Source organism: Crotalus tigris, unplaced genomic scaffold (assembly GCF_016545835.1).
Source record: "Crotalus tigris isolate CLP2741 ecotype Arizona unplaced genomic scaffold, ASM1654583v1 scf7180000017551.9496454, whole genome shotgun sequence".
Taxonomy (NCBI): domain Eukaryota; kingdom Metazoa; phylum Chordata; class Lepidosauria; order Squamata; family Viperidae; genus Crotalus; species Crotalus tigris.
The window spans coordinates 231,949-256,557 of record NW_024096469.1 but is presented as its reverse complement, the minus strand read 5'-3'; the positions used below and the strand labels follow the sequence as shown (position 1 = coordinate 256,557).

Below are 24,609 nucleotides of genomic sequence, written 5' to 3'. Positions count from 1 at the left end.
GTATAGTATGTATAGTGATATGAGTAATGAAATGAATGTATGACAGAATTACCCTCCTCTTTTTGCCTTCTTCACATTTCCATGGCTACAAAGCTATAAAATAAAGAGGTGAGAATTTTGTTTAGAGCGCACAAGCAGATTCAGTAATGAAGCTCATGGTAATTAAAGCTTCTCTGGAATCAAAGTTTGGGTGCTACCGCAGAAAAGTCCTAGTTTCAATAAAAGCTATGTCTGATAGCTACATAGTTATGTTTATAAAGAGACAAACACTTGGTTCCTACGATACTGTAGCCTGCAACAAAATTCCCCAATTTAGATTCATGCATACAAATGTGTTATATTTTGAGATGTTTCTAAATCTCAAAACTTATGGGTTGACTATTCTATAAATCGGCTAGGATGACTTTGGTAGTTTCCTTCAGGAAGATGTTACATCTGGACAGAGGAACCTTTGAATCATTGGCTCCTGCAGATGAAGTCAAAGAGGAAGATTAAAGGAATTAGGAATGTTTAATCTGGAATTAGGACTGATGAGGTGTGAGATGTGAGCTGTCTTCATATATTGGAAGAGCTGTCATTTATATTAGTGATGGACAACTTGCATCCGTGGCCCGTAAACACATGGAAAGTGTAATTGCAAGCCTGTAAATAAATTTAACATAGCTCAGTGGGTGATCCTAGCCATCAAAAAATCACCTAGGCTTGAAGAACAATTAAGCAAAAATAGAAAAAAAACCTCTCAACTCTTGGGTTCAGATTATAAGGAAAAAAGAGTAATAAAACATTTAGGAAGCATTTCCTGACAGTGTAGCATACTGTTGAGAGGGGAACTGGCTGTTTCGGAAGCTGATTAAATGTCCTCCTTTATGTTTTCAAACCAAAGTTCATGTCAGCTTATTGGTAGTGTTTTAATGGGTTTCTTGCATTGGCTGGAGGTGGAGTAGCTGACTTTGGCAGTACCTTCCAAATCCATAGTACTATTTGAGATAGATATTTTAAAGCAACAGTTTTTTTAAAAAACACATTTTATTGGTTTTTTAATTCTTAAGAAAAGGTACTCAGGACACACCGTGGTGTTTGGGTAATCAAACATTCAAAAGTGAAAACATATAAACAACTCAACTCAATACATTCACTGTCCCCTCTCTATTTCCCTCAAATAGCATAATACGTTTAAAATATTCCATTTCTAATTTAAATTTCTATTACTGCTAAACCTGTTTTAAAACTTTGTCAGTTTACAATTACCATAATCAAATTTAACTTTAAATCAACAAGTTATCAATTCAGGTATCCCTTCCAGATATATTCTAATTCTTAATCTCTCACATCCCTCATTTCATCACCAATCTCATTTATTTCTTCTTCCACTACACAATAGATATCCTAATTAAAATAAAAAATTAATCTACCCTATACATATATAATTCCACAATCGATCAATCTCTTTAAGATAACAAAATAATGTTAAGCCTTAAATCATTTCAATTCATTAAACAAAATTCAAATTTCATCCAATTGATTATCATGCCTTATCACATCTATGTTATCATATAGAAAGGTCATCTTACTAATTTAAAACATTCAGTTAATTATTGAAACCATCCAAATCTAAAAAGTCAACATTTTTTCAATTCCAATACATAATAATTTTCACCAAAATAAATCTATTATTCCAAAAGGTACATTCTTAATCTATTTAAAATATGTATTCTAATAAACACCCTGCTATATACATATATATATTTCTTACTTCTAACTCTAAATCTTAATCCTTAAAACAGTCCATAAATCCAACATTGCCTTTTAATCCATTACACAATTTTAAAATTCTCTTTTCAGTCTAATTCTGGCTTTTTTTCTGTGCCAGGCAGGTTTCCATAACCAAGCTTCCCTTTCAGCCAGTAGATCTACTTTTGTTGCTTGCAGTGGCCTTTGAAAGGAAGGAATCCCATCCTCTGCATTAGGCATCTATTTCTCTCATCCTTAAAGCATCGTTGCTTTGTAGTTTCAAATCTCAGTCTTTTTATAGCAACAGTTTTGATTGCTATGCATTTCAAAATGGCCAAGGGAATCCACAGTAGATTCCTAGAAGTTTGGCCCCTCTGATCCTAGTAATTTCCAGCTGGACAATCCCAAAGATGCTTTTTCAAAAGGCAACTGAACTTTCTTGGGTTTTTTTTTTCTGAACTAAAGAAGCTTCTTGGATGAGAAGTGAAACATTTTCAAAAAAAAAAAAAAACCCAAGAAAATCCAGTTGCCTTTAGGAAAAGCACCTTCGGGACAGCCAGGACCTGGATGATTATCTCCTTTGTTCTCCAGCTGGACAAGCCTCCATCCAAGCTAATGATCTGCTGCAAAGGATATGAGCAAATATAATTACATGTAATTATCTAGGCATGCTTGGGATGGAGTGGAGAATTGCTGCCCACATAATGGCAATGGTGCACGATTTAAAAATAAAGATTTTGGTATCTGCTCGTGAATCTGTTCCTCGAGAATCTAGAGTCTAGATGAACCCATAAAAAGCCGTTTTCATGGCTTCGCTTTTTCAAAATATTCTACATAGTAGCTGAAGCATCAATTAACAATTGAGCTCTTTTCACTTAAAAGGTGTAAATGTAAGATTTCACACTCCTTTGGTGGTGAGAATGACAGAACACAGCATGCCTGGCTTTCTTACCATGGGACTTACCCAACCTGACATTCTTGGGTATATTATTTGTCCCAAACAGTATAGAAAATAAAGAAGGAGAAGGAGAAGAAATACAAAGACCTATCTAAAGCAAAGATAGTACGAATAGTAATAGGTGCCTTGGGTGCAATTCTAAAACATCTGGACCTCACTTGAACATTGAGAAAACCACTATCAATTGTAAAAGTCTTACATTCTGCAACAATACCTTCAACACCATCAAGCAACATCTGCCTATCCCCGGTCCCTGGGAAGGACTCAATAAAAAATGTCAAATCCAGTCTAAACATCTGGCTGACTGTGCAACCAGCCATAATAATGAAACAGTCGCTATCCTTAGGGCACCATGCAAACAGAGAGAGGTCTGCTTTAGGAACCCTTGAGTCAGACATTTAATAATAATAAAGTTGGAAGGGACCTTGGAGGTCATCAAGTCCAACCCCCTGCTCAGGCAGGTAACCCTATACCATTTCGGACAAATGGCTGTCCAGTTTCTTCTTAAAAACTTCCAATGTTGGAGCATTCACCGCTTCTGGAGGCAGGTTGTTCCACTGGTTAATTGTTCTAACTGTCAGGAAGTTTCTCCTTACTTCTAGGTTGATTAGTTTCCATCCATTGCTTCTTGTCCTGCCTTCAGGTGCTTTGGAAAATAGCTTGACTCCCTCTTCTCTGTGGCAGCCCCTGAGATTTTGGAACACTGCTATCATGTCCCCCCTCGTCCTTCTCTTCATTAAACTAGACATACCCAATTCCATCAACCTTTCCTTATATGTTTTAACCTCAGTATGTTCTTCTCTATACTCTTTCTAGAATCTCAACATCTTTTTTACATCGTGGTGACCAAAACTGGATGCAGTATTCCAAGTGTGGCCTTACCAAGGCATTGTAGAGTGGTATTAATACTTCGCGTGATCTTGAATCTATCCCTCTGTTAATGTAGCCTAGCACTGTGTTGGCTTTTTTGGCAGCTGCAGCATACTGCTGGCTCATATTTAAATGATTGTCCACTAGGGGTAATCTTTCTGGGTAAACAAGAGGATTGGTGAGGGCGCTGGGAGCAGCCTAGAAAAAGAGAGACATTGCAAACTGAGTGTGAAAGTTGGTTCTCCACGCTTGTGGGTTGGTTTCTGAACGTTTCGTTACCAGGCTAGGTAAATCTTCAACAGCATTGTTGCCTAGCCTGGTAATGAAATGTTCAGTAACCAACCCAGAAGCTCAGAGAATGAACCTTCACCCTCATCCTACACTGTTGCAAACATTGCAAATTATTGCCTTCTAGTACACTGTCACACTCAAGGTCTCATTTCAGAATTATTGAGATTGGCTTATGGATAAGTTTTGAGCATGCTGATAGATTTGGACATCGTAGCTGTGGTGCTTTCAAAATGTGGTAGATAAGCATTGCTTGCAAAAGGAGCTATTAATTAGTAAAATTAATCACTGTCTATCTTCAAATATTTTAAAAGTTAAGACTAGCCTTTTCCAACTTGGCATTCTCTAAGTAGGATGTAACTTCAACTCAGCAGATTTCCAGATGGAAGGCCATTCTTCCTGCAGACTCTGGTTGTTGCAGTGCCACGCATGTCAGAAAGCAGCAGATTAGGAAATAGGAAATTAGGAGATTAAAATGATGTCTACTTAGTAAGATAAAGGAGAGAGACACTGGATAGAAGAATTTCCAAGTGAAAAATTGGAAATTAACTCTGGCTTTTCACTCTGCCCAAATAACTGGAATGGAGTCTGTTACTTTGTGATAATTGATAAAAGAATGTTCCAAATAATATTTCTAAATAATGAAAACAGATCAAGCTTTTCAAAAGTAGGTAGGACAGTTGCCGTGGAGAGACAAGAAATTTGATCTTGGTTTGCATGTATCCTATCAAGATTGCTTGGGAGCAGGGAAAGAAATACACTTAAAATGTTCTAGAACAATTTGATAGTAATAATCTGGTACTGTATTGAGCAGATGATCTATTTGTATCTGATGGAAAGAGAACAAGAATTCTTTCTTGGCATTAGAATCCGTTCTTTTAAAACTGCACATACATTCTTTGCCCTTCTTCCTGACCCTTCCCTGTTGTTTTCACTTTATCAATTTTTCACCTGGATGGCATTGATGTCCAGTTATGACTTCGGCCAATACTTATATTTTATTTGGTCTTTCATGGTACTGTTTCGGTTGGGACTAAGATCTTTTTACAACCCCAAGATGTAGATCAGAAATCAAGTCCACATTAAAGCTAAAATTATTTTTTACTATGATTGGCCATGGTAATAGAATCTTGCAAATATGATTATGTTTCACCTCCTCCCTTTGTTATATTCATGTGAATTAGGGTAGTGTCTGTGATATTTATTCATACTTTCTTCATTGTTTGGGCATAAGCCATGTTTCCCTCCCCATTGCTTTGATGACAAATCTCTTCCCTCTTCATCAAGACCAGAGGTAGGCAACTTTGGCTCTTTTATGACTCGTGGACTTCAACTCCCAGAATTCCTGAGTTGAAGTCCATGAGTCATAAAAGAGCCAAGGTTGCCTACCCCTGATCAAGAACATCTCTATATCCTCTTGAAGGAGATCATCAAAGTAGATATATGTAATTTTAGGGCCACCACCAGGTTACTTTTTGTGTCTACCTAATGTCAGATAAATGTACAATGTGTCCTGCCTACTTAAATTAGATTTCGGTGCTGCTTTATAACATCTTTGAAGTTAGTCCATTTCTGAGACATCTTTGAAGTTAATCCATTGCTGAGCTGAATTTCCTTATTTCTGAACTCATCTCTGACTGAGATCTTTCCATTGCACACTGTATGACTCCAAGCTTTTCTGCTTCACATCCTTCACATTATGACCGTGGGGGTTGAAGGTGCTTGCTCTGCCTTGGCATTGCCCATTTGTTGGAGTGTTGATTTTACACAGTTCAAGCTGATCCATGCTGCTATTCCACATTTCTTTGACAATTTTGTGTATGCTATCAATTTTATGGTAAAGATAGATGTAAAAATTACCTCTTCTATCTGCTCCTTTCCAAGTTTCATTTCATGGTATTGGCAGAATGAGTTGCAGATACATTGCTTTGGTTTCTATTAGAGATAGTCCTTCACTTATCATCATTCATTCAGCAACTGTTTGAAGTTACAACAGTGGCTAAATCGATTATGATTATGGACCGGACAGTCTGGCCATCCCAGTACCCCTGCAGTCACTTAATTGCAGTTTGGGTCCTTGGCAATCAGCTCACACATATGACAGGTTGCAGTGCCCTGTGATTACATGATCACCATTTACAGCCTTCCCTACCAGCTTCCCCAGAAAGTCAATAGGAAAGCCAGCAGAGAAGATCACAAATTGCTAGGATAAGTCTTTCTCAGTTGTGCACCCTCTCAAAGCCTCTTTGTGCTTGTACCACACTGGCCATATGTATACCCTTCCTTACCTTGCCTTGCTCCTTCCCCACCTGACAGCAGCCACTTATCTGCCTCTACTTGCTTGTGAGTTGCCTGGGATTTTCAATTTCCTGACTTAGCTGTGGGAAGTCAGCAGTTGCCTTGCCTAACAACTGTGGGACTTGGTTAACAACAGCAACTGGAAGTTCAGGGAATGCCATCACTAAGCAATGCAGTTGGAGCAGTGCATGTGCAGTAGTTACAACAATGTCTTGATCTGTGTAGACTCGAGGATCAGAGTCAAACTGTTCGTCTTTGGCATATGGCTTGAATCCTCTCTGCAGAATCTCCTATCTGTGATGAACTTCCTTAATGAAGAAAACTGTGGATTGATTGTTCTTGCCATGAAAGAAGCTTTTGTGGAGAAATAGGAAACCCAGTTTGTTGTGGTTTAGCCACTTTGTCTCATGGTGCAGCAGTGAGCATGCCCGCTAGCTAGGAGATATGCCACAGAAATATTATCTCAACAAAGGGATCAGAGAAACAGATGATGGTTCTATTATTTATGTTTCTGTCTGCCCATTTTGTCTAACAGACCTTCTCTGAACAGTGCATTGAAGAGATCTGGATAATGGAGCAGTTTGTTGTATTTGTTTATTGTGCTGATTTGGTTGAACAGCTTTCTTGAGTCATGCAATAAAGATTCTTCATAGCAGGATGTCAAGCACCCTATCCTCAAAAAGTATTAATGGATTTTTAAATGAGCAGTGTTTTTTATTGACATTTAATAAAAGATAAGGCAGGGTTGGTATCTAGTTTAGGTGGCACTGATGCTACATAAAATTCATTAATTGTAGTGAATTTTGCCTGAGGTTTCTGCTTGTGTTAGTTATCCTTTTTGCTTTTTGCCCCCGTCCTCTTGTGATGTGGGAACACTGAAAATAGTTCCTATTGAATTGAGCATTGGTTGTCTGAAGCTCTATATCTTGTTGCTCAACCGAAAAACATCACTTTCATAATCTGAACAACTAGGATTTGGTGGAAGCCCTGAAGGAAGTATAATTAAACAACTTCACTTAAATATGTTTTTTCAGTCTGAACTGACTGTTCCGAAAGAGCTTCAAGCATTAAAAAAATATTGATATAAAACTTCTTGAATGCATTGTGATTAAATTCAAGATTTGTTTGAGTTAAATATTTAGTCAAAAAAAATGCCTTTAGATTGCTTCCTTTTAGATACTGTAATCTTTAAAAATCCTTAAGTAGTCAACAGTACAAACTGAAATTCTTCCCATTTTCTTCAAGATGAACATCAGGTTTAGAAGATACCATAAAGGACATTTTACTGAGTCGTTTAACGTTATTGGATATATACAAGCTTCCCAGAACTCTTCACAGCTTAACAATAACTCTTCCTTCTCTGATTACAGATGATCTGGCCAAACGGCTGCTAATACTTGCTCTGAATACAGAAAAATAATACGGTTGTTTACCATTCGCTTGCATGACCTTAGAGATCGACCTCCACTGAAGAACAAAAATGAGTTCTGGGTGCCATTAGAATATTTTCTTATGGGAAATAGAAAAAGGGAAAAGAAAAGGACAAACAGAGTGATGGAAGTGGACAATCAGTAAACTAGTTCAATAGACAAGGGAGATCTTTATATTGAACATTTGCTAGCTCCTTGAAATTTGTGCCAAAAGAAGTTTATAATAACTTTTTTTTTTTGGCACAAAAAAAGCAGATGATGTTAGTAAATACATCATCTGCCCATTAAAATTGGACAGATTTATTATTGATAGTATTACCACAGAAGGTATCCATATTCAGAGAATAAATCTCAAAACTCTGAATTGCTAGAGGGAAGGAAGAGTGAATGACTAGAATTGTAAAATCTTATAGTGGTCCAGTTATCAGCTTCTGTAAGTTTTTAGCTAGCTGCTTTTTGCTTTTTTTTCTATTGCTAAGCAAGACAGTTGTTAAGTGATTTTTGCCCCATTTCACAGCCTTTCTTGTCACAGTTGTTAAGTGAATAACTGCAGTTGTTAAGTTAGTAACACGGTTGTTAAGTGAATTTGGCTTCCCCATTGATTTTGCTGATCAGAAAATCACAAAAGGTTATCACATGACCCCAGGACACCGCAACCACTATAAACACATGCCAAGAGAATTTTGATCACATGACCATGGGGATGGTGCAATGGTCATAAGTGTGAAAAATGGTCATAAGCGTGAAATGGTCATGTCACTTTTTTCAGTACCATTGTAACTTTGAACGGTCATTAAATGAATGATTGTAAGTCGAGGACTACCTGTACTAAACAGTTGTATGTGATTTTGCTCCAAGTATGTGAAAATAACCCTATCCACTTTAAATGCATCATCTTTCCTTTCTTTTTTTTTTTTGTTTTTTTGTTTTTCAGTGGGATCTGGTCTGTGACTCTGCCTGGAAAGTTCACATTGCGAAGTTTTCTCTGCTTGTAGGATTAATCTTTGGCTACCTAATAACAGGATGTATAGCTGATTGGTAAGTTTAACTAAAATCACTACAAAATTACTGTCCATGAGGAAATGCCATTTTCCCACCTCTGGTGTTGTTTAAATTTTTGTCCATACGTTTCCATTTCAATGTACAAAAGCCCAGTATTCCACACCCACAGCAGAGGAATGGATTCTAAAAATGGTAGAATTAGCAGAAATGAGGAAAACTGACATGTCTTGTTCAGGATAAAACCACAGTTGCTTTTATAAAAGACTGAAAAACTTTTATGGACTTTTTGCTGAAAATGGAAAAAAAGTGAAATAGTGATTTCTGGATTTGCTGATAAAAAAAAGGAGCTGAACATGTGATAGAAGGAATTTCTGTAATGTAATTTTTAAAAGGGAGAAGGGATAATAAATTCACTTGCAATTGCGAAGAAGATGTGAAGTCACCTCTTTAACTATCTTTTCTTCTGTTCTTTGTTTCTGCACTACTTTTTCTAACTGTTTTATATATTTTTACATCTATCTTTTATCCATATAAAAACCTTTAATAAAGTTTATACACACATACACAGGCACAATATTTCACAAATGACTTGCTACCGGTTGATATTGTTGCTGTGCTAAATAAAGTAATTTTAAATAATAAAATAAGGCTTTTGAGATAATAGGGATGTCTTAAGCTGATCTGCTTGAATTAAAGCTACCTCCAGCTCCATTTTATATTGAAATTCAGCTTCTAGTCTCTACCAGCTATTGAGGAAATTTAGAATGACAGTACTTCTTACCTAAAATATTCTATCCCTGCATAGAATTGTAATGCAGCTTTACATTTACATTTGCAGCTCTTAATGCCAGGAATCCTACCTGGGGCAGAATTTCACTAGCACCAGCTTCACGTATTTCCATTTGCCTTGATATCATAGCTTGACAGTTCCCCAGACAGGTTTTTCTAATTGATAATTTGGTCAAGCAGCTTTTCAGTGAGCTTGTTTGGATCAAGAATTTAATGGGCAAGGGAGGGAAGGAGGAAGTATCAGAGTAATTATCTGAAGCCAAGCTAATGTGCCTTATACTTATTTTATTTACTCAGAATTATATATATTCATCTGCTATCATCAGAAAATCATCCATCTTTTATAGGATAAAAAAGAAATTACCCCTTCTCCTTTCCCATTTTACCTAATGGTGATTTTGCTGATTTGAATTGGGTAAACAATATCGTGAAATAAAGTCATGATTTAGAGCTTTGATAGGAGCGTTTTGCAGTTGCTTGGTAACCGACAAAGACTGAGACTATGTTTTATTAAGCATGCTAGGTACCTGAATCTGGATTAGACTCCGACGCTTTTTATCTGGATAAAGGTTGCAGTCTATTGCAGAGTTATCATGTGGCTATTTCTACCTGCTTAAGTTTCCTAGCTAGATCTGGCTGATTTGGAAAGCAGGCTATTTTAGGGACTAGATATTTTTATTTCCTAAAAAAACACAAAAACAACCAAAACAAATTATTTTCTAAAAATCCTTTTAGAATTGTCGTTCTGTCGGTAGATTAGGAATAATTATGCAGTAAATGGACATTTAAGAAACTATAATATTAAGTAGGTTGATTCTAGGATATTTTATAAAAAAAATACTACTAAGTTGGTTATGTGAAATACACCAACACAATTCACTGGCTGCTTGATGCAATTCCATATGTTTTGCAAGAACAATACAAAAAAAAAGGTATAGTTTTTTTCCTGTTTTTATTTTCCCCTTGTTGCACTACTCACTAATGCATTTTCTTTTTAATGATTTTATTGAATAAGACAAATTCACATTGTAGAAAAGCTTAAAAGTATAATGCTATAAATAGTATTCCTAAGAAAAATGATGTATGGGATTTATCTAACCATTTACAAATATATCTACCCAAGCAACAGGACTTCTGTTGTTTCTCCTCCTTCTCCTCTCCATCCCTCTAACATTCCTCTGATCTTCTCCAAAGGCCTTCCCAAAATTCTGCAGCAAATTTAGTGAGGTTTGGGATAAGTTGAGGGGACAAAGAAAGAATTTCTTTTAATGGTAGATTCTATACTGCCAGGAGAAAGCCATCATTGGCTATAAACCCATCATCTTTTTCAAAGCCAGGTTTTAATCCCAGTTGTTTATAATCACCAAATGTCTATGGTGATTCTCAGTCATCCAGGTCATAGTTATCCCAAAGGTGCTTTTTTTTTTCAAGAGGCAATTAGACTTTCTTTTTTTTCTTTGAAGATTTTTCGCCTCTCATCCAAGAAGCTTCTTCAGCTCTGACTGGATGGTGGGGAATGGAAAGATTTATATTCCTGCAGACAAATGTTCATTTGCATTGTTTTGGCTAGTTCAGGGGTAGGCAACCTTGGCTCTTTTATGACTCGTGGACTTCAACTCCCAGAATTCCTGAGCCAGCCATGCTGAGGGGAAAGGGAGAGGTTTCCAAGCTGAGCCATGCTGGCTCAGGAATTCTGGGAGTTGAAGTCCATGAGTCATAAAAGAGCCAAGGTTGCCTATCCCTGGGCTAATTCTTAGAGCGGCCTGGAGCCTTATCTGTGTCTCTAGGATCACCTAAGTAATGTAAATGGGTGTGGAGCCTTCTTGGAACTGATGAAAGGACTGTGTGGTAGACTGAAGGTAGATGATGTCAGATCCCCCCCCCCACCTTCCCCATTGAGACAGGGCTGTTCAATTTTGACATAGATGGCCTCTTTGACCCCTCTTTCAAACCAGCACTCCTCTCTGTCCAAAATGTGGACTTTGCCAGTCAGATCTGAAGAAGCTTCTTGGATGAGAAGCGAAAGGTCTTCAAAGAAAAAAAAGAAAGTCCAATTGCCTCTTGAAAAAAAGCACCTTTGGGATTTATAATTACCAATTTTCTGCCAGTATCTCCAACATTATATTTTTGAGCATCATATAGCCATTGGAAACCTGCCTTTTCATCTTCCACATTCAAACTCCACAGTACTTTTCAGTTGTTTAAAGGCTTATTTTCAATAAAATTAAAAAGGAAGCCAGCATGTTCTAAAGCAAAGAACCAACCTCCAATTACCTTTATTACCAAGAACTCCTTTGGATTCCACATTGATTCTCATGGGTCCAGCTAGTCCTCATTTAATCACATTTGGACATGGTAAATCCATTGTTAAGTGATGCGGTCATTATGCAAAAAGCAGCATCAGACTTACGATATCACTTTCGATGTGGTCATCAAGTGAATTAACCCACAGTCGTTAAGTGAGACGTCATGTGACCACGACTTAAAGATTTTACGGGTGGCTCCTCTATCAACTCTGCTTGTTGGAAGCCAGCAGTGAAGCTTGCAAATGATGACTAGGGTGGTCGTAAGTGCAAGAACTGTTTGTAAAAGTTACTTTTCCAGCATCATCGTAACTTTGAACAGTCACTAAACAATGTAGTTGCTACGTGAAGACTCCCTGTGTTTCTTAGAAAATAAAAAATGTTGAGTGATTGCTTTATCTCCCCCACCAAAAAGAAAAAAAAGAAAAGAAAAAGGCCCCACGTGATTTCAAAGTGTGAAATATAGTAAGTCCTCGACTTATGGCTACAACTGAGCCCAAAATTTCTATTGCTAAGCGAGACAGTTGTTAAGTGACTTTTGCCCCATTTTTTGATCTTTCTTGCCACAGCTGTCAATTGAATCACTGCCATTGTTTACTGGCATAGTTGTGGAGTTCCCCATTGACTTTGCTTGTCTGAAGACCACAAAAGGTGGTAGCTGACGGTTGCAGTGTCCCCTATTTATGCAACCATCATAAATATGGATCGTTTGTGTGGATCGTTTTCACACAAGGTTTGTGTGAAAAATGGCCATAAATCATTTTTTCCAGGGCTGTTGTAACTTCAGATGATCACTAAATGAAAGGTTGTAAGTCAAGGAATACCTGTAGAGCAAGAACATTGGAGAGTCCTGGTCTTGAGAATCTCTGGCTTTCGAGATACCATTGCGTTACAGTTCCTCAAATCCCTTAGCTTTAACCATGCTGACTAGCGCTCCCGAGAATTACAGTTCAGTGACGTAAGGAAGCTGCAGCATTTTCATGCTTGTTGCATAAAATGAGGGTAAAGCATTACATAAAAACAATTGTGCTTTTAAAAAAATATTATTGTTGTAATTATTTGGAAAGAAAAAAGGATGGAAGGAAGGAAGGAAGGAAGGAAGGAAGGAAAGAAGGAAGGAAGGAAGGAAAGAAAGAAAGAAAGAAAGAAAGAAAGAAAGAAAGAAAGAAAGAAACTCACCAAACGTTCATTTGTTGTACAAAATAAAACTAATTCTACTCATATGTTTTAGAATTAAATTGTTAAATTTAAGTCACATAACACCCAAATGTTTAAGTGGTTATCTTAGGAAGATTCCCTTTGGTAAATCGGTTGTTTATAAAGGAGAGGTGGGTTTCTCTTACTTTTATATAACCAGATAAAGAATGGAAGCTCTTTCATTCTTTCAGTGTCAATTGTTTTACAATTATAAAAGCAGAGAATATTTACTTTCATTGTCCTCTTGTTAATTTCCAAAGAGTTAGAATAAAATCCAGAAGATTGTAAACATGTATAAACAAGATTTTAAAAAACCTAGAACAAACTGAATCCACGTGTCTATTGTGTGAAAGGCTACCATACCTATGACATTATTTATTCCTAATTGTATTTGGTGACATTCATTTTTGTGGGCCAGGAAAGCTTAGTTTTGAAGGGACACACACAAACATTAAAAATAAATAACTAGAAGCAATAGAATATCAGCCAAAGCTTAACACGATTTTAGCCAGGATGATTTTTTTTTTTTTTTAATGCAGGCATTTTTCAAAAGATATAGGTGGGAACAAAGCTTTTTCAGACACATTCTCTTCCTCCCTCCCTTTTTTGGTATGATGCTTATTTTTCATACCACAATTTATATTCTACACAGAGAAGGCTCCAAAATCAATTAATGTAATTGTGTGTTGTTGTTTTTTTAAAAAATAGATCCAATCTGAATCATAAAGCTCCAGTGAGATACTGTCCCTAAAACATTTTGGAAATATTTTGACAGCGAAAGTTAACAATCATGGTTTCTTTGAAATTGGCTGGGGAACATTGTACCCAGTGCAGAATTCTAATTTGTAAATGGATTATGGAACATGTAACACATATTTTGTTCCTCTTTTCTTTTGATAGGGTTGGCCGACGTCCAGTCCTGCTCTTCTCAGTGTTGTTCATTCTAATATTTGGACTGACAGTGGCCCTCTCGGTGAATGTGACCATGTTCAGCACACTCAGGTTCTTTGAAGGGTTTTGCCTGGCTGGAATAACCCTTTCTTTGTATGCATTACGTGAGTATTGCCTTCAGAATACATCTTTGTAAAAAAAAAAAAATATGTTTATGTTATAAGCCTTGTGTGTTTTCATATGATTATGCTAAGAAGATTGAGCACCAATTCTCTCTATATATCTCATTACTCAGTTTCGTCTTGTGTCATATTACTGAAAAACTAGTCAAACTGGCCGGTGCAGCTATGGTGTTAGAACACCAGAGTAAGTGATACAGAATGAAGGTAACTTAAGGGGGGGAGTAAATTCTCTCTTGGAACCCATTTAATCTAGCCAACCAAGTATGGCAAATTAGTATGCTCTGGGAAGTATGTGGGTAGGCACGATTATATAGACTATACAAGATGTCTCTTCCGTCTCACCCTTTAAAAATAATTATGCATTGAAGCGAAATGCCTTTTTCATTGGCCACTGCATCAAAAACATATTTTGACTGCAACTGGGCTCAAAGCCAACATTTCACACTAAAATTTCTCTTTCCCTTCCCAACCTACTCCCGAGTTGCTTTGGAAAATACTGTGCATCCAGATCTCCAAGCAGACTTTAGACAATATATGCAAAGATAACAATAGACCATTTTTTCTGATAGTGGTTAACCCGTTAGATTCCTAGGATCATCTTTTTCCTGAGCTTCCTAGGCTAGCCAAATTAATCTTTATAAGATTATGTAAAGTCAGCTAGATGGTCTTCAAAGGAATACCCACAGCATGTTGTCAGTGCGAACTTCTGTGATTTGTTCTGCAAATCCATTCCCTTTTTTTTTCTGAATCTTTTCCCTGTCACTGTTTTCATTGTGGTTGCTCTCGGATCAAGGACATCCCAGTTAAGTAAAGTTAATATTGTAAGTTCATGTGGCAGTTAGGATAAGGAAATATCAAATTCATCAATATTGCTCTTATCTTCATATTTCCATAGCATAGGGGAGAGGATTTCCCATGTAGCCATACTTTATTTACCTGTTGGTTTTCTTAAATACCAATTCCTTTCCTAGGTCAGAGAGGGAAGCCTGCAAAAGGGGCTCAGTTTAAAATAATTAAGTCAGAAATCTTTCTGTATGTGAATCAATTCTAGCAGATACACCTGAAAATTAAGTACAGACTGTACTGTGCAGCCTAAAAGGTTGTAATAATGGCTTGTGTCCAAAATTCTCTTTATCAAAAGAAAAAAGAGTTCTGTGGACTCTTACAAGAAGTAAAGAGTTGAGACAATTGATGTATGCCTTAGTTGCTATCAAATTCTTACTTTCCAACTGGTAAACCTGTTCGGTCTCATTTCTTCCTTATTTGCAACTTAAGCCCGTGTTAATGTTTATATAAGCATATTTGCTTAAAAAATGAACATCAATCTGTTGGCTTTTTGCAAGCAGTGTTCCTAAAGTTAAACCTCGTTGAAGATTTCTTTTCACAAATGTAAACATTTGGATCACACCTTCTAGTAGCTGCATTGTAATGTACATTTTGTGTGTGTAAAATTTTGAAAAGTACAAAATATTTAAAGATTTACAAATCAGTATAGGAAGAAATCATTTCCTATTGTTGAGATAAGTCTCAGAATATTCCCTGAAACCATTGTTAAGGTATGATTTATCTAAGGATAGTTTATTGGAAAACACTTTCTCAGGCACAGTTGACTGAGTTTATAGAATGCATGGAGCTGTAAGCCATGATTAACAGACGACAGTAACTGTGTTTACACAACCCCACCTCACCCCCAAAGCATACTGTGTCTTACTGAGTTGGATGAACCAGGAGATAGTTGAGAACTTTGAATCTGGGTAGACTGGCTCTCCTGATTTAGTTCCCAAGGCAGTTTCCTTTGATTTTTTTTATGAACTGAACAAAATTCTCATAATATGTCTTGGGAACACAGAAGTGGAATGTAGGTCACAGGATACAATACCACATAAAAAGATACAGTCATGCCACTTATAACATGACGCAAAAGTTTGTTAAAGATTATCTCGAACAATTAGAAGACCTTAGGGCTTGTGGTCCTTATTTCGACACAGTGTTATTTCACCTGATCAGAAATGATTCTTCTAGGAACAGAATATCTTTCTGCTAGCTAAACAACATTGTTGGAACCAAGCCCATTTCAGTACAGTATTGCTTTCTTTTGTTTAAAGATGCATATTCTGCTTTTCCACCATAAAAGCCCTTGAGGGGACCTTCAAAAACAGTATTACATCATGTTCAAAATGTTATACCCAATAGAGAAGTTTAATGAATTGTGCTTGCCAAGTTAAAAGAAAGTAGCAGCGGTGTCAGGGGAAAATGTTTAATCATTAAGAACCATGCAATTAATCTAGATTACAGATACAGAATACTTCATGCAGTTTTATCATCGTCAGCATCCGTCATTTAACCCCTCAAAAGTGGAGTGTTGTTTACAGTTTTAATATGAATACTTTCCTAGCTAAGTTCCTCAATCAGTAGGAAAGGAAACTGAAATTTCATGGCCCAGTGGACTACAAATCGATTGACATCTGTGCTGTGTAATGTGCAATCCTTTTGGTACATAGCACTCCTTTATAAAATGTGAGGAATTTCAAAAAAAAAATTGTGATTTATGGTGTGAGTTGCAAGGAAAGAGAAGGAGAAGATGACCCTACAAGATGGATTGATTCAATTACAGTTATGATGAGTTTACCATTGGAAGCCTGATAGATCTGGTTGAGAACCGTTTGTCCAGGAGAAAATATATCGTGGTTATTAAGAATCAGTATTGACCCGATGGCACATAATCAGTTCAGTCAGGGCATGAGCTGGTTAAAAACTGCCTTTATGAATGTAATCCTCTATACTGGTGTTGGCGAACCTATGGCACGCGTGCCACAGGTGGCACTCAGAGACCTCTCTGTGGGCACGCACGCTGTCACCCCAGTCCTAAGCCTTCAGCTGGGTTTTATAAAACCTTTTCGCTTTAGGCCTCTGCTGCCTTGTGCCAAAAAAAAAAAAGATTCAATCAATCAATTTCAACTTCCCGCGGGGGGAAAAAAAGATCTCACAAAGTTGGAATTGATTGATTGAACTTTTTATTCCCACCCAGTCTGCCATTACCACTGGAGCCACGCCCACCCAATGGGCCAAGCCCACCCAATGGGCCACGCCCACCCAGCACCCAGCGATACGTAAGTGGGTTTTGGATTGCAGTTTGGGCACTTGGTTTCTAAAAGGTTCGCCATCACTGCTCTATACCTTTGTTCAGAATCAGAAATATTTTTCAGATCATTTCAATACAGTCTAAGACAAACCAAATATTTCTGTCTGAGGCTTCACGTTATAGTTAGTGAAGTCACATACCTCTGGAAAGAACACAAACAGAAAAACACTTTATGGAACCTGATTTTTTTTCTTCTTCCCAAATAAAAATAAAAACGTACACAACTGCAAGCAAATTTTTATTTGGATTCAAATAATATCTTCATGGCCAAATTAAGATAGTTCTCATTTAGCAACTGCCCCATTTAGTGACCATTCACAGTTATGACCGTGATTAAAAAAGTAACTTTGCAACCAATCCTCATATTTATGACCTTCACAAGTTTGTAAAGCAAAGAGAAGGTAAAGAGAGATAATAAGCACAATTGTGGTTTCACTTAGCAACCACTTTGCATAATGACTGAGTTGCCTGTCACAACTGCAGGAGCTAAATGAGGACTACTTATATGGGCAAATAACCCAAGAAGGAAAGTAATATTCCCAAAAATATTTGGAATTGATTAAATAATCCCTCCCTCCTTCCTTCCTTCCTTCCTTCCTTCCTTCCTTCCTTCCTTCCTTCCTTCCTTCCTTCCTTCCTTCCTTCCTTCCTTCCTTTCTGTAGTAATATAACCATATAAGAAAGTAATGCAATTAAGCAGGTTGAAAAGTACTGGCTAGCTGCATTTATATTCTGGATTGTTGTGCAACAATCCCTCCTTTCCTACAGGCTTTTTTTTACAAAACTATACTTGGCTATGGCTATAACAGGCATGAAATTAATTGTAATTGAAAATGAATCCGTGTCAGAATGTGACGAAATCATACAAGCTGGAAGGAACCATTCAGGCGTTGAGTCCAATCACCTGCTTAATGTAGAGATTGAAATTTAAACATTTCTGACACATGGCTGTATGGTGTCCACTTAAAACAATTTCTGATTAAGGGAACCTACTACATTTCTGAGGAATTGGCTCTACCTTTGAACTACTAAGCAAAAAGTAGCTCTAGAATTATGTCCCAGGTTAGCAATTTTTCATTCTGTTCAGCTTTTACCTGACTGTATTTGTCAGTGCTATGATTTAACAATTATGATTTGGCAGTTATTTTCGTTTTGTGTACCATATCACCACAGAACAGAATCTAGAGTTACACGCCCTTTTAATTGCATCCTGCCAATCTGTAATAATTAAGCTTTCACCTCTGTGACATAGTGTTTCTTGGTATTTTCAGATTGTATGTATTCTTTTTAAGTCTTTTTTTTTAAAAATCAACTCAAACCACAATGGGCCTCTTTAAATCTCTATAAGCTATCATTATGGATATGAATGTATTTTGCTTAGTGCCTCACTCCAGCTAAAATCCTGTGATCAATTCCTTCGACCATTTCATATTTAAACTGATCTTTTTAGTCTGTATCAGTTTGATATGTGCTCCTCCATAAATCCATTCCATCTAATTTCTGATCTGAGCAGCAATTTTTTTAAAAATTTCACATAACACATATTTCTCTATAGAAATATTTATGCCTCATTAGTTGCCCAATGTATTTTTGTCAAAGTTTATAATTCTATGTATTTTATCCTCAAACATTCAACTTTACAAATATTTGTATTTTTCACATAGCATTTCCTCACTATATAGGAGACATTGACAATCAAAAAAATAGCCATGTTCTTTGTTAGTCCAGGAAATGCGGACCATTAAAAACTTAAACTGAATAAAATGTTCAAATATTCCTCTTTCTAAGTGGACAAATGTACGATTATTACCCTATTAGTTACTGTGATTGAAGTAAAAACACTCATCAGCAATTGAGCAAGGCTGGAGGTAATAACATTTGATTATTTTCAGTGCTGACTAACTCTTATCTTATACTGTCATAGCCACTCTATTAATTTTAAGGACAGGATATGTTCGCCCTCAATCTTGAATACTGACTCCCCATAACTCTGTGTTAAGGAAGCTTTGTTTTTTTTTTCAAATGTTCTTCAGAAATAGCTCTTCTAATTCCTAATCAATTAATAAGCTGCATGGGACTTCGAGTCCAATAATACCTAGAGTTTCACAGCTGTTCTTCACTGTTCTACATCAATCAATGTTTCTTCTCTTTCCTCTTTTAGGAAAGAGCTATTTCTTTCCAGAGTTCCCAAGTCTAAGTAGCAATTGTTGCTGGCAAAAAAGATCAATCTCATATGTATGTGAAAATAGTTTTTCATTTTTGGGGTGGGGGTTATGACTTACGATCACAATTGAGCCTAGAATTTCTGTTGCTAAGTGAGTCAGTTGTTAAGAGAGTCCCATTTGTCCCATTGTACATTTTTTTGTCACATTTTTTGTTAATTTAATCACTGCTGTGGTTAAGTTAGTAATACAGTTGTTAAGTGAATCTGGCTTTCCCATTGTCTTTGCTTGTCAGAAGGTCACAAAAGGGGATCACATGACTCTGGGAGACTGCAACCATCATAAATATGAATCAGTTGCCAAGCATCCAGATCATGGAGATGCTGCAAGGGTCATAAGTGTGAAAAATGGTCATAAATCACTTTTTCAGTGCCTTCAAGCAGTCGCTAAATGAACTGTTGTAAGTCAAGGGCGACCTGTATTTATATTATTTATTTATATATCAAACTTTTCAACCACCCATCTCTCTCACAGAGATGAGATCCCTCATTTTCCGGTTGAAATTGCTGTGTTAGTTCTGTCTCTAACGTGGCTTTAACCTTAATGTGCAAGATGTAAAAAGCAATGTAAAAAGCCAGAAATGTATCAATGTTTCTGGCACATTTTACAAGTTTTCTTTTTTCAAGGAAGGTGCAAGAATATTGAAATGTGCACAAAGATATATTTTAGTGATGCTCTTCCATTAGTTTTTAAAGAGTCTTGTTTGGATGTAGATGGTAATGTTAGATAGGTGAACCCCTCACGTTTCATCAATGATTCAACATAATATTTATGGTGGTTGCCATTTTATGAGGCTGTGTACCAGATATTTTAACTCGTGCTAAAATGGTAATGTGTGCTATTTTTAAAATAAACACTATGAAAACAATTGTTAAATCAAACGGAGTTATAGTGCTATGATAGAATGGCTGTAAATCAACATTTTAACAAGGCAGTGTTTTAAGAGGGCAGTAATTTCTTCATCTAGAAGAAATTAAGTTCTGGGATTTTTTGTTTTCTTTTCCCAGCATTGTCAAACAATCAGACAAAAAGTGCAGCAATCCTGATAGCTTGGAACAGGTCCCTTTATGACAGGGGTGGGGAATGATGGCCCTTTTATGACTTGTGGACTTCAACTCCCAGAATTCCTGGGCCAGCTATAAAGTCATAAAGGGGCCATGGTTCCCCACCTCTGCTTTATGGAGTCCTTGACATTCCATACTATCAGGGAAGTTGCCTTGCACAGCCACCTATAGCTGTGACTTTGTATGACTCACATGTGCTCCATTTCATGTGCAGTGTGTGTGTGTGTGTGTGTGTGTGTGTGTGTGTGTGTGTGTTGATAATAATTTAGGTAGAGAAATAGCTTTAATATCTGTGTGGGATGCAAGTAAGGCTGCTATGAGGGGTTATTTCATACAGTATAATTGTTTAGAAAAGAAGAAATCCCTGGAAAAGATGCAAAAAATATTAGATGAGATTAAACGGAAAGAAGTTGAGTTGCAAAAGACACCTACAGATGTAAAAATTGCACAACCAATTTAAATGTTACAGCAACAACTGTCTTTGCTAACAGTTCAAGAAATAGAAACAAAAATGAAGTATGTGAAACAAACACATTTCGAATTTGCAAATAAACTAGGGAGATGGTTGTCATACAAATAAAGGAAGGAAAGGCAAAACCGAATGATTGAGAAAATTTGTGAAGGGGATTAAGCAATAACTGATAATGAACTTGTTAAAAAGACTTTCTATAAGTTTTATTCCAACGTATAAAAACCAGGAGTTAGATAGGTCTAAAATAGATGAATATCTCTTAAGACAAAGATTACCTAAATTATCACAATCCCAGAGGCTACTTGTGAATGACCCAATTATGAAATATCAGAAGCTATTAAAAAAATGAAACCAGGTAAAGTTCCAGGACCAGATGGCCTTACAAGTCAATACTATAAGTGCTTCGAGGAGGAACTTCTACAGCCACTAAAGGACATAATGAATGATATACTTCAGGAGGGAAGAATACACCAAACATGGTAGGAAGCCAATGTTGTGTTATTACCGAAGGAGGGTCAGGATCCTACAAAGACAAAGGATTATAGACCAATAGTCACAATGACTATAAACTCTTTGCTGCAATTTTGGCAGAAAAACCAAAGAAGACCAATCTGGCTTTTTGCCAAAAAGACAGTTAAGGGATAATGTGAGGACTGTTCTGAATATCATTGAATACTTACAATACCACAATGAGAAACAGGCAGCTTTAATATTCCTAGATGCAGAGAAGGCCTTTGACAATTTAAATTGGACTTTTATGTTTAAAGTTCTGGAAGAAATGGACTTTGGAGAGAGCTTTATTCAAGGAGTTAAAGCTATTTAGACATCACAGCAAGCAAAAATTGTTATTAATGGTGATTTAACTGATCCATGCAACATTCAAAAGGGTATGAGACAAGGATGCCCCTTGTCTCTCTTGTTGTTTATTTTGGTGTTGGAAGTTTTGAATAGAGACATTAGGCAAGATGAGAGAATAATGGGTATAAATATGAAGAAAGAAGTTTACAAATTGAGGGCATTTGCTTATAAAATCAAAAACTCTTATCCCACAAGGATTTTCCAATGCGGCATCCAGGCCACTATCTTTATATACTGAAAACGTATAATAACAGCATTAAGCTGTTTTTCTCCCTCATTCAAGGACTTTTCTCTATTTTGTTATAAAATCTTGTTTTCCTTCTCCCTTCTCTCTCTTTTTGGATATACTGTGTACATCTGTATACTGTATATGGGTGATCATGAAGCAGTAAATGGAACAGCCATGTTCAAAAGGTGGGGGGAATCACTGATGTTCAAACTGTAATTCTGGTTGGTAGATCTTGGAAGTACAAGTAAAAACAAACAAAGCAACTTCCAGGAGCTCATCCCTGGATTGCAGAATAAAATTATATAGGCAATGTATTCTGGCATGCTGCTCTGTATAAGTGGTCAAAACTTTTGCCAATAATAGATATCTTCCAGGATCTTTTAGCCAAGATTTGTGTAGGTATCTTGATAATGTTATTTGGATGTGGGTTGACATACTTCTTAAATTATCTGAAATAAGATATCTGTTTGGTTATCTTAGATTGTGACCTTTTGTTCCCTTCAATGACTTTTCCTAACAGCCTATCCTAAAGAGTTGTTAAGATGATTGATGACCGAGAAATTCAAAACGGATGTAGTTCATCTTTCTTAAGTCCGGTTTTCTTAGTAGTGAAACTGAAGTAAGATTTGGCACAGACACGGGAGAAATTAGGTCATTTGTACTTACCTTCACCTCAGCTTTTCAGGCCAATTGCTGTTCAATTAAAATACTAAGATACCCACACACAAATACATACACAAGATGGAATGAGGAGAAAAAAAATTGGATTAATTATAATTTAATTAATTAAATTTAGTTAATGTAAGGTGACCAACTTTTTTACAACAAAAAGGAGGACACGAATAAATTTAAGAAAAAAATATCGTAAATAAAAGAAACATTGTATTTATTGCAACAATAATACAGAATACACTATAATATGATAAATGCATAATAAAAAACATTTGTAACAATAACAATTTATATTGTAATTATGCTTACATGCCTATTAATTATTTAAATGAGTACTTTTCCATTGAATGAATATTTTTTGTCAACGTATCATCTTCTAACAATATATTGGAAATATCTGAACAAGAAATATCCTTCATATTGAATTTTACGGCAAGTGCTGCAGGTAGAGTATCAATATTCAATCTCGATTTCTCACTTGTCCAAAAATCTACATGGCTGGACTGTGCGGGGGTGGGCGGCGGAGGCAGGTGTTATGAGCCAGGCGCTCCAGGATGGCCATATAGATGCGCAGGGTGAGGTGGTGGCAGCGCAGGTCAGCACTGCGTAGACCACCAGCTGGCGCAGCCCATGGAAGGTCAACTGCCCACCGCGCCCCCACCCACAGCCGCCCCGCCAGCACTGCTGCCCTGCTGTGGAGAGCCGGCCCTACGGCTCGCAAAGCACCAGCCGCGCCAGCTCCGGCCCTGCAGCCGCCCCCCAGCACCACCATCCACCCTGCGCATCCCGGTAGAGTCAGCCCTGCGGCTTGCAAAGCACCAGCCGCGCCGGCTCTGGCCCTGCAGCCGCCCCCCCCAGCCGCCCCCCAACACCACCTCCCCCCCCAGTCGCCCCCAGCACCACCGCCCCCCCGCCGATTCCCGTAGAGCCAGCCCCGCGGCTTGCAAAGCACCAGCCGCGCCGGCTCTGGTCCTGCAGCCACCCCCCCAGCCGCCCCCCAGCACCATCGCCTACCCTGTGTATCCCCGCATAGAACCGAACAGGGAAGATCAAGTGAAACTTACCGCTCCAGTCTCCTCCAGCTATCTTTGGAACTAAGAAGTAGGAGATCGTGTAGTTGGGTAGCAGTGAGGGGTGCAAGTTCCTGCAACTTGCACGTGCAAAGTTTGCCACCCGGGTGTTTTGGCGCGCTCAGCAGCAGTTCCTATTGGCTTTCGAAAGCCAATAGGGGGAGTAGATGCAAAAGTTGAAAAAAAATAAAAAAAGGTCCCGGAACGCCTTCTGAGCGTTCTATGAGGAAACAAAAGCCCTGCAGATTAGTCGTCAAAAAGAGGACATTTAGGAGGACATTTTCGAGAGAGGACAGAACTCACAAAAGGAGGACTGTCCTCCCAAAAGGAGGACGGTATATGGAAAAAGAGGACATTTAGGAGGACACTTTTCAAGGGAGGACAGAACTCAAAAAAGGAGGACTGTCCTTCCAAAAGGAGGACGGTTGGTCACCTTAGTTAATGTAATTGTCATGGTTCCGACAGGTGAAACTCTTCAAAAGATCTTTGAGGCATTGTTTACCTTAAAGAATCTTTTATTCGAGAAACGGCACTACATAGTTGAAACCAGAAACTAAATTCCCCTCCTCCAGATACAAAAGAACAAAGTGCAATTCTCTCCTTCAATAAACAGTCATAAATCACATTCCACAATTAGCTTGAAGCACAATCGTCAAAACACTGTCAGCTCTGGGCCCAATGTCCTTGGGTTTCCTCGACTAAGTTATTATTGATATGACTAGCTGGACTCTCATCCCTATTCCCCCTCCCAGCAGCAACTAATTCTAAAAGTAATAGAGCAATTATTTCTGACATTTTGAAGAGCACAATTTAGTGGTCAGTGTGAGAGATCAAGGACCCATGCCCCAAACTTTCAATTGTAATATTTGCTCTTGTGTATCTTGGATTGGATGTTTTTAATGTTTTTTTTTACTGGTTTTACTGTTTTCATTCTTTTATTT

The 24,609-nt window shown here is 37.4% G+C and overlaps 1 protein-coding gene across 2 annotated transcripts in view; it reads left to right on the top strand.

The window, feature by feature from the left end:
- Nucleotides 1-24,609, top strand: part of SLC22A23 (solute carrier family 22 member 23) — a 91,772-nt gene that overhangs the window by 19,494 nt on the left and 47,669 nt on the right. For both annotated transcript variants that reach the window (XM_039342630.1, XM_039342639.1), the window contains exons 2-3: nt 8,510-8,613; nt 13,767-13,921. In XM_039342630.1, the coding sequence (XP_039198564.1) occupies nt 8,510-8,613; nt 13,767-13,921 (259 nt within the window). The remainder of the gene's footprint in view (nt 1-8,509; nt 8,614-13,766; nt 13,922-24,609) is intronic.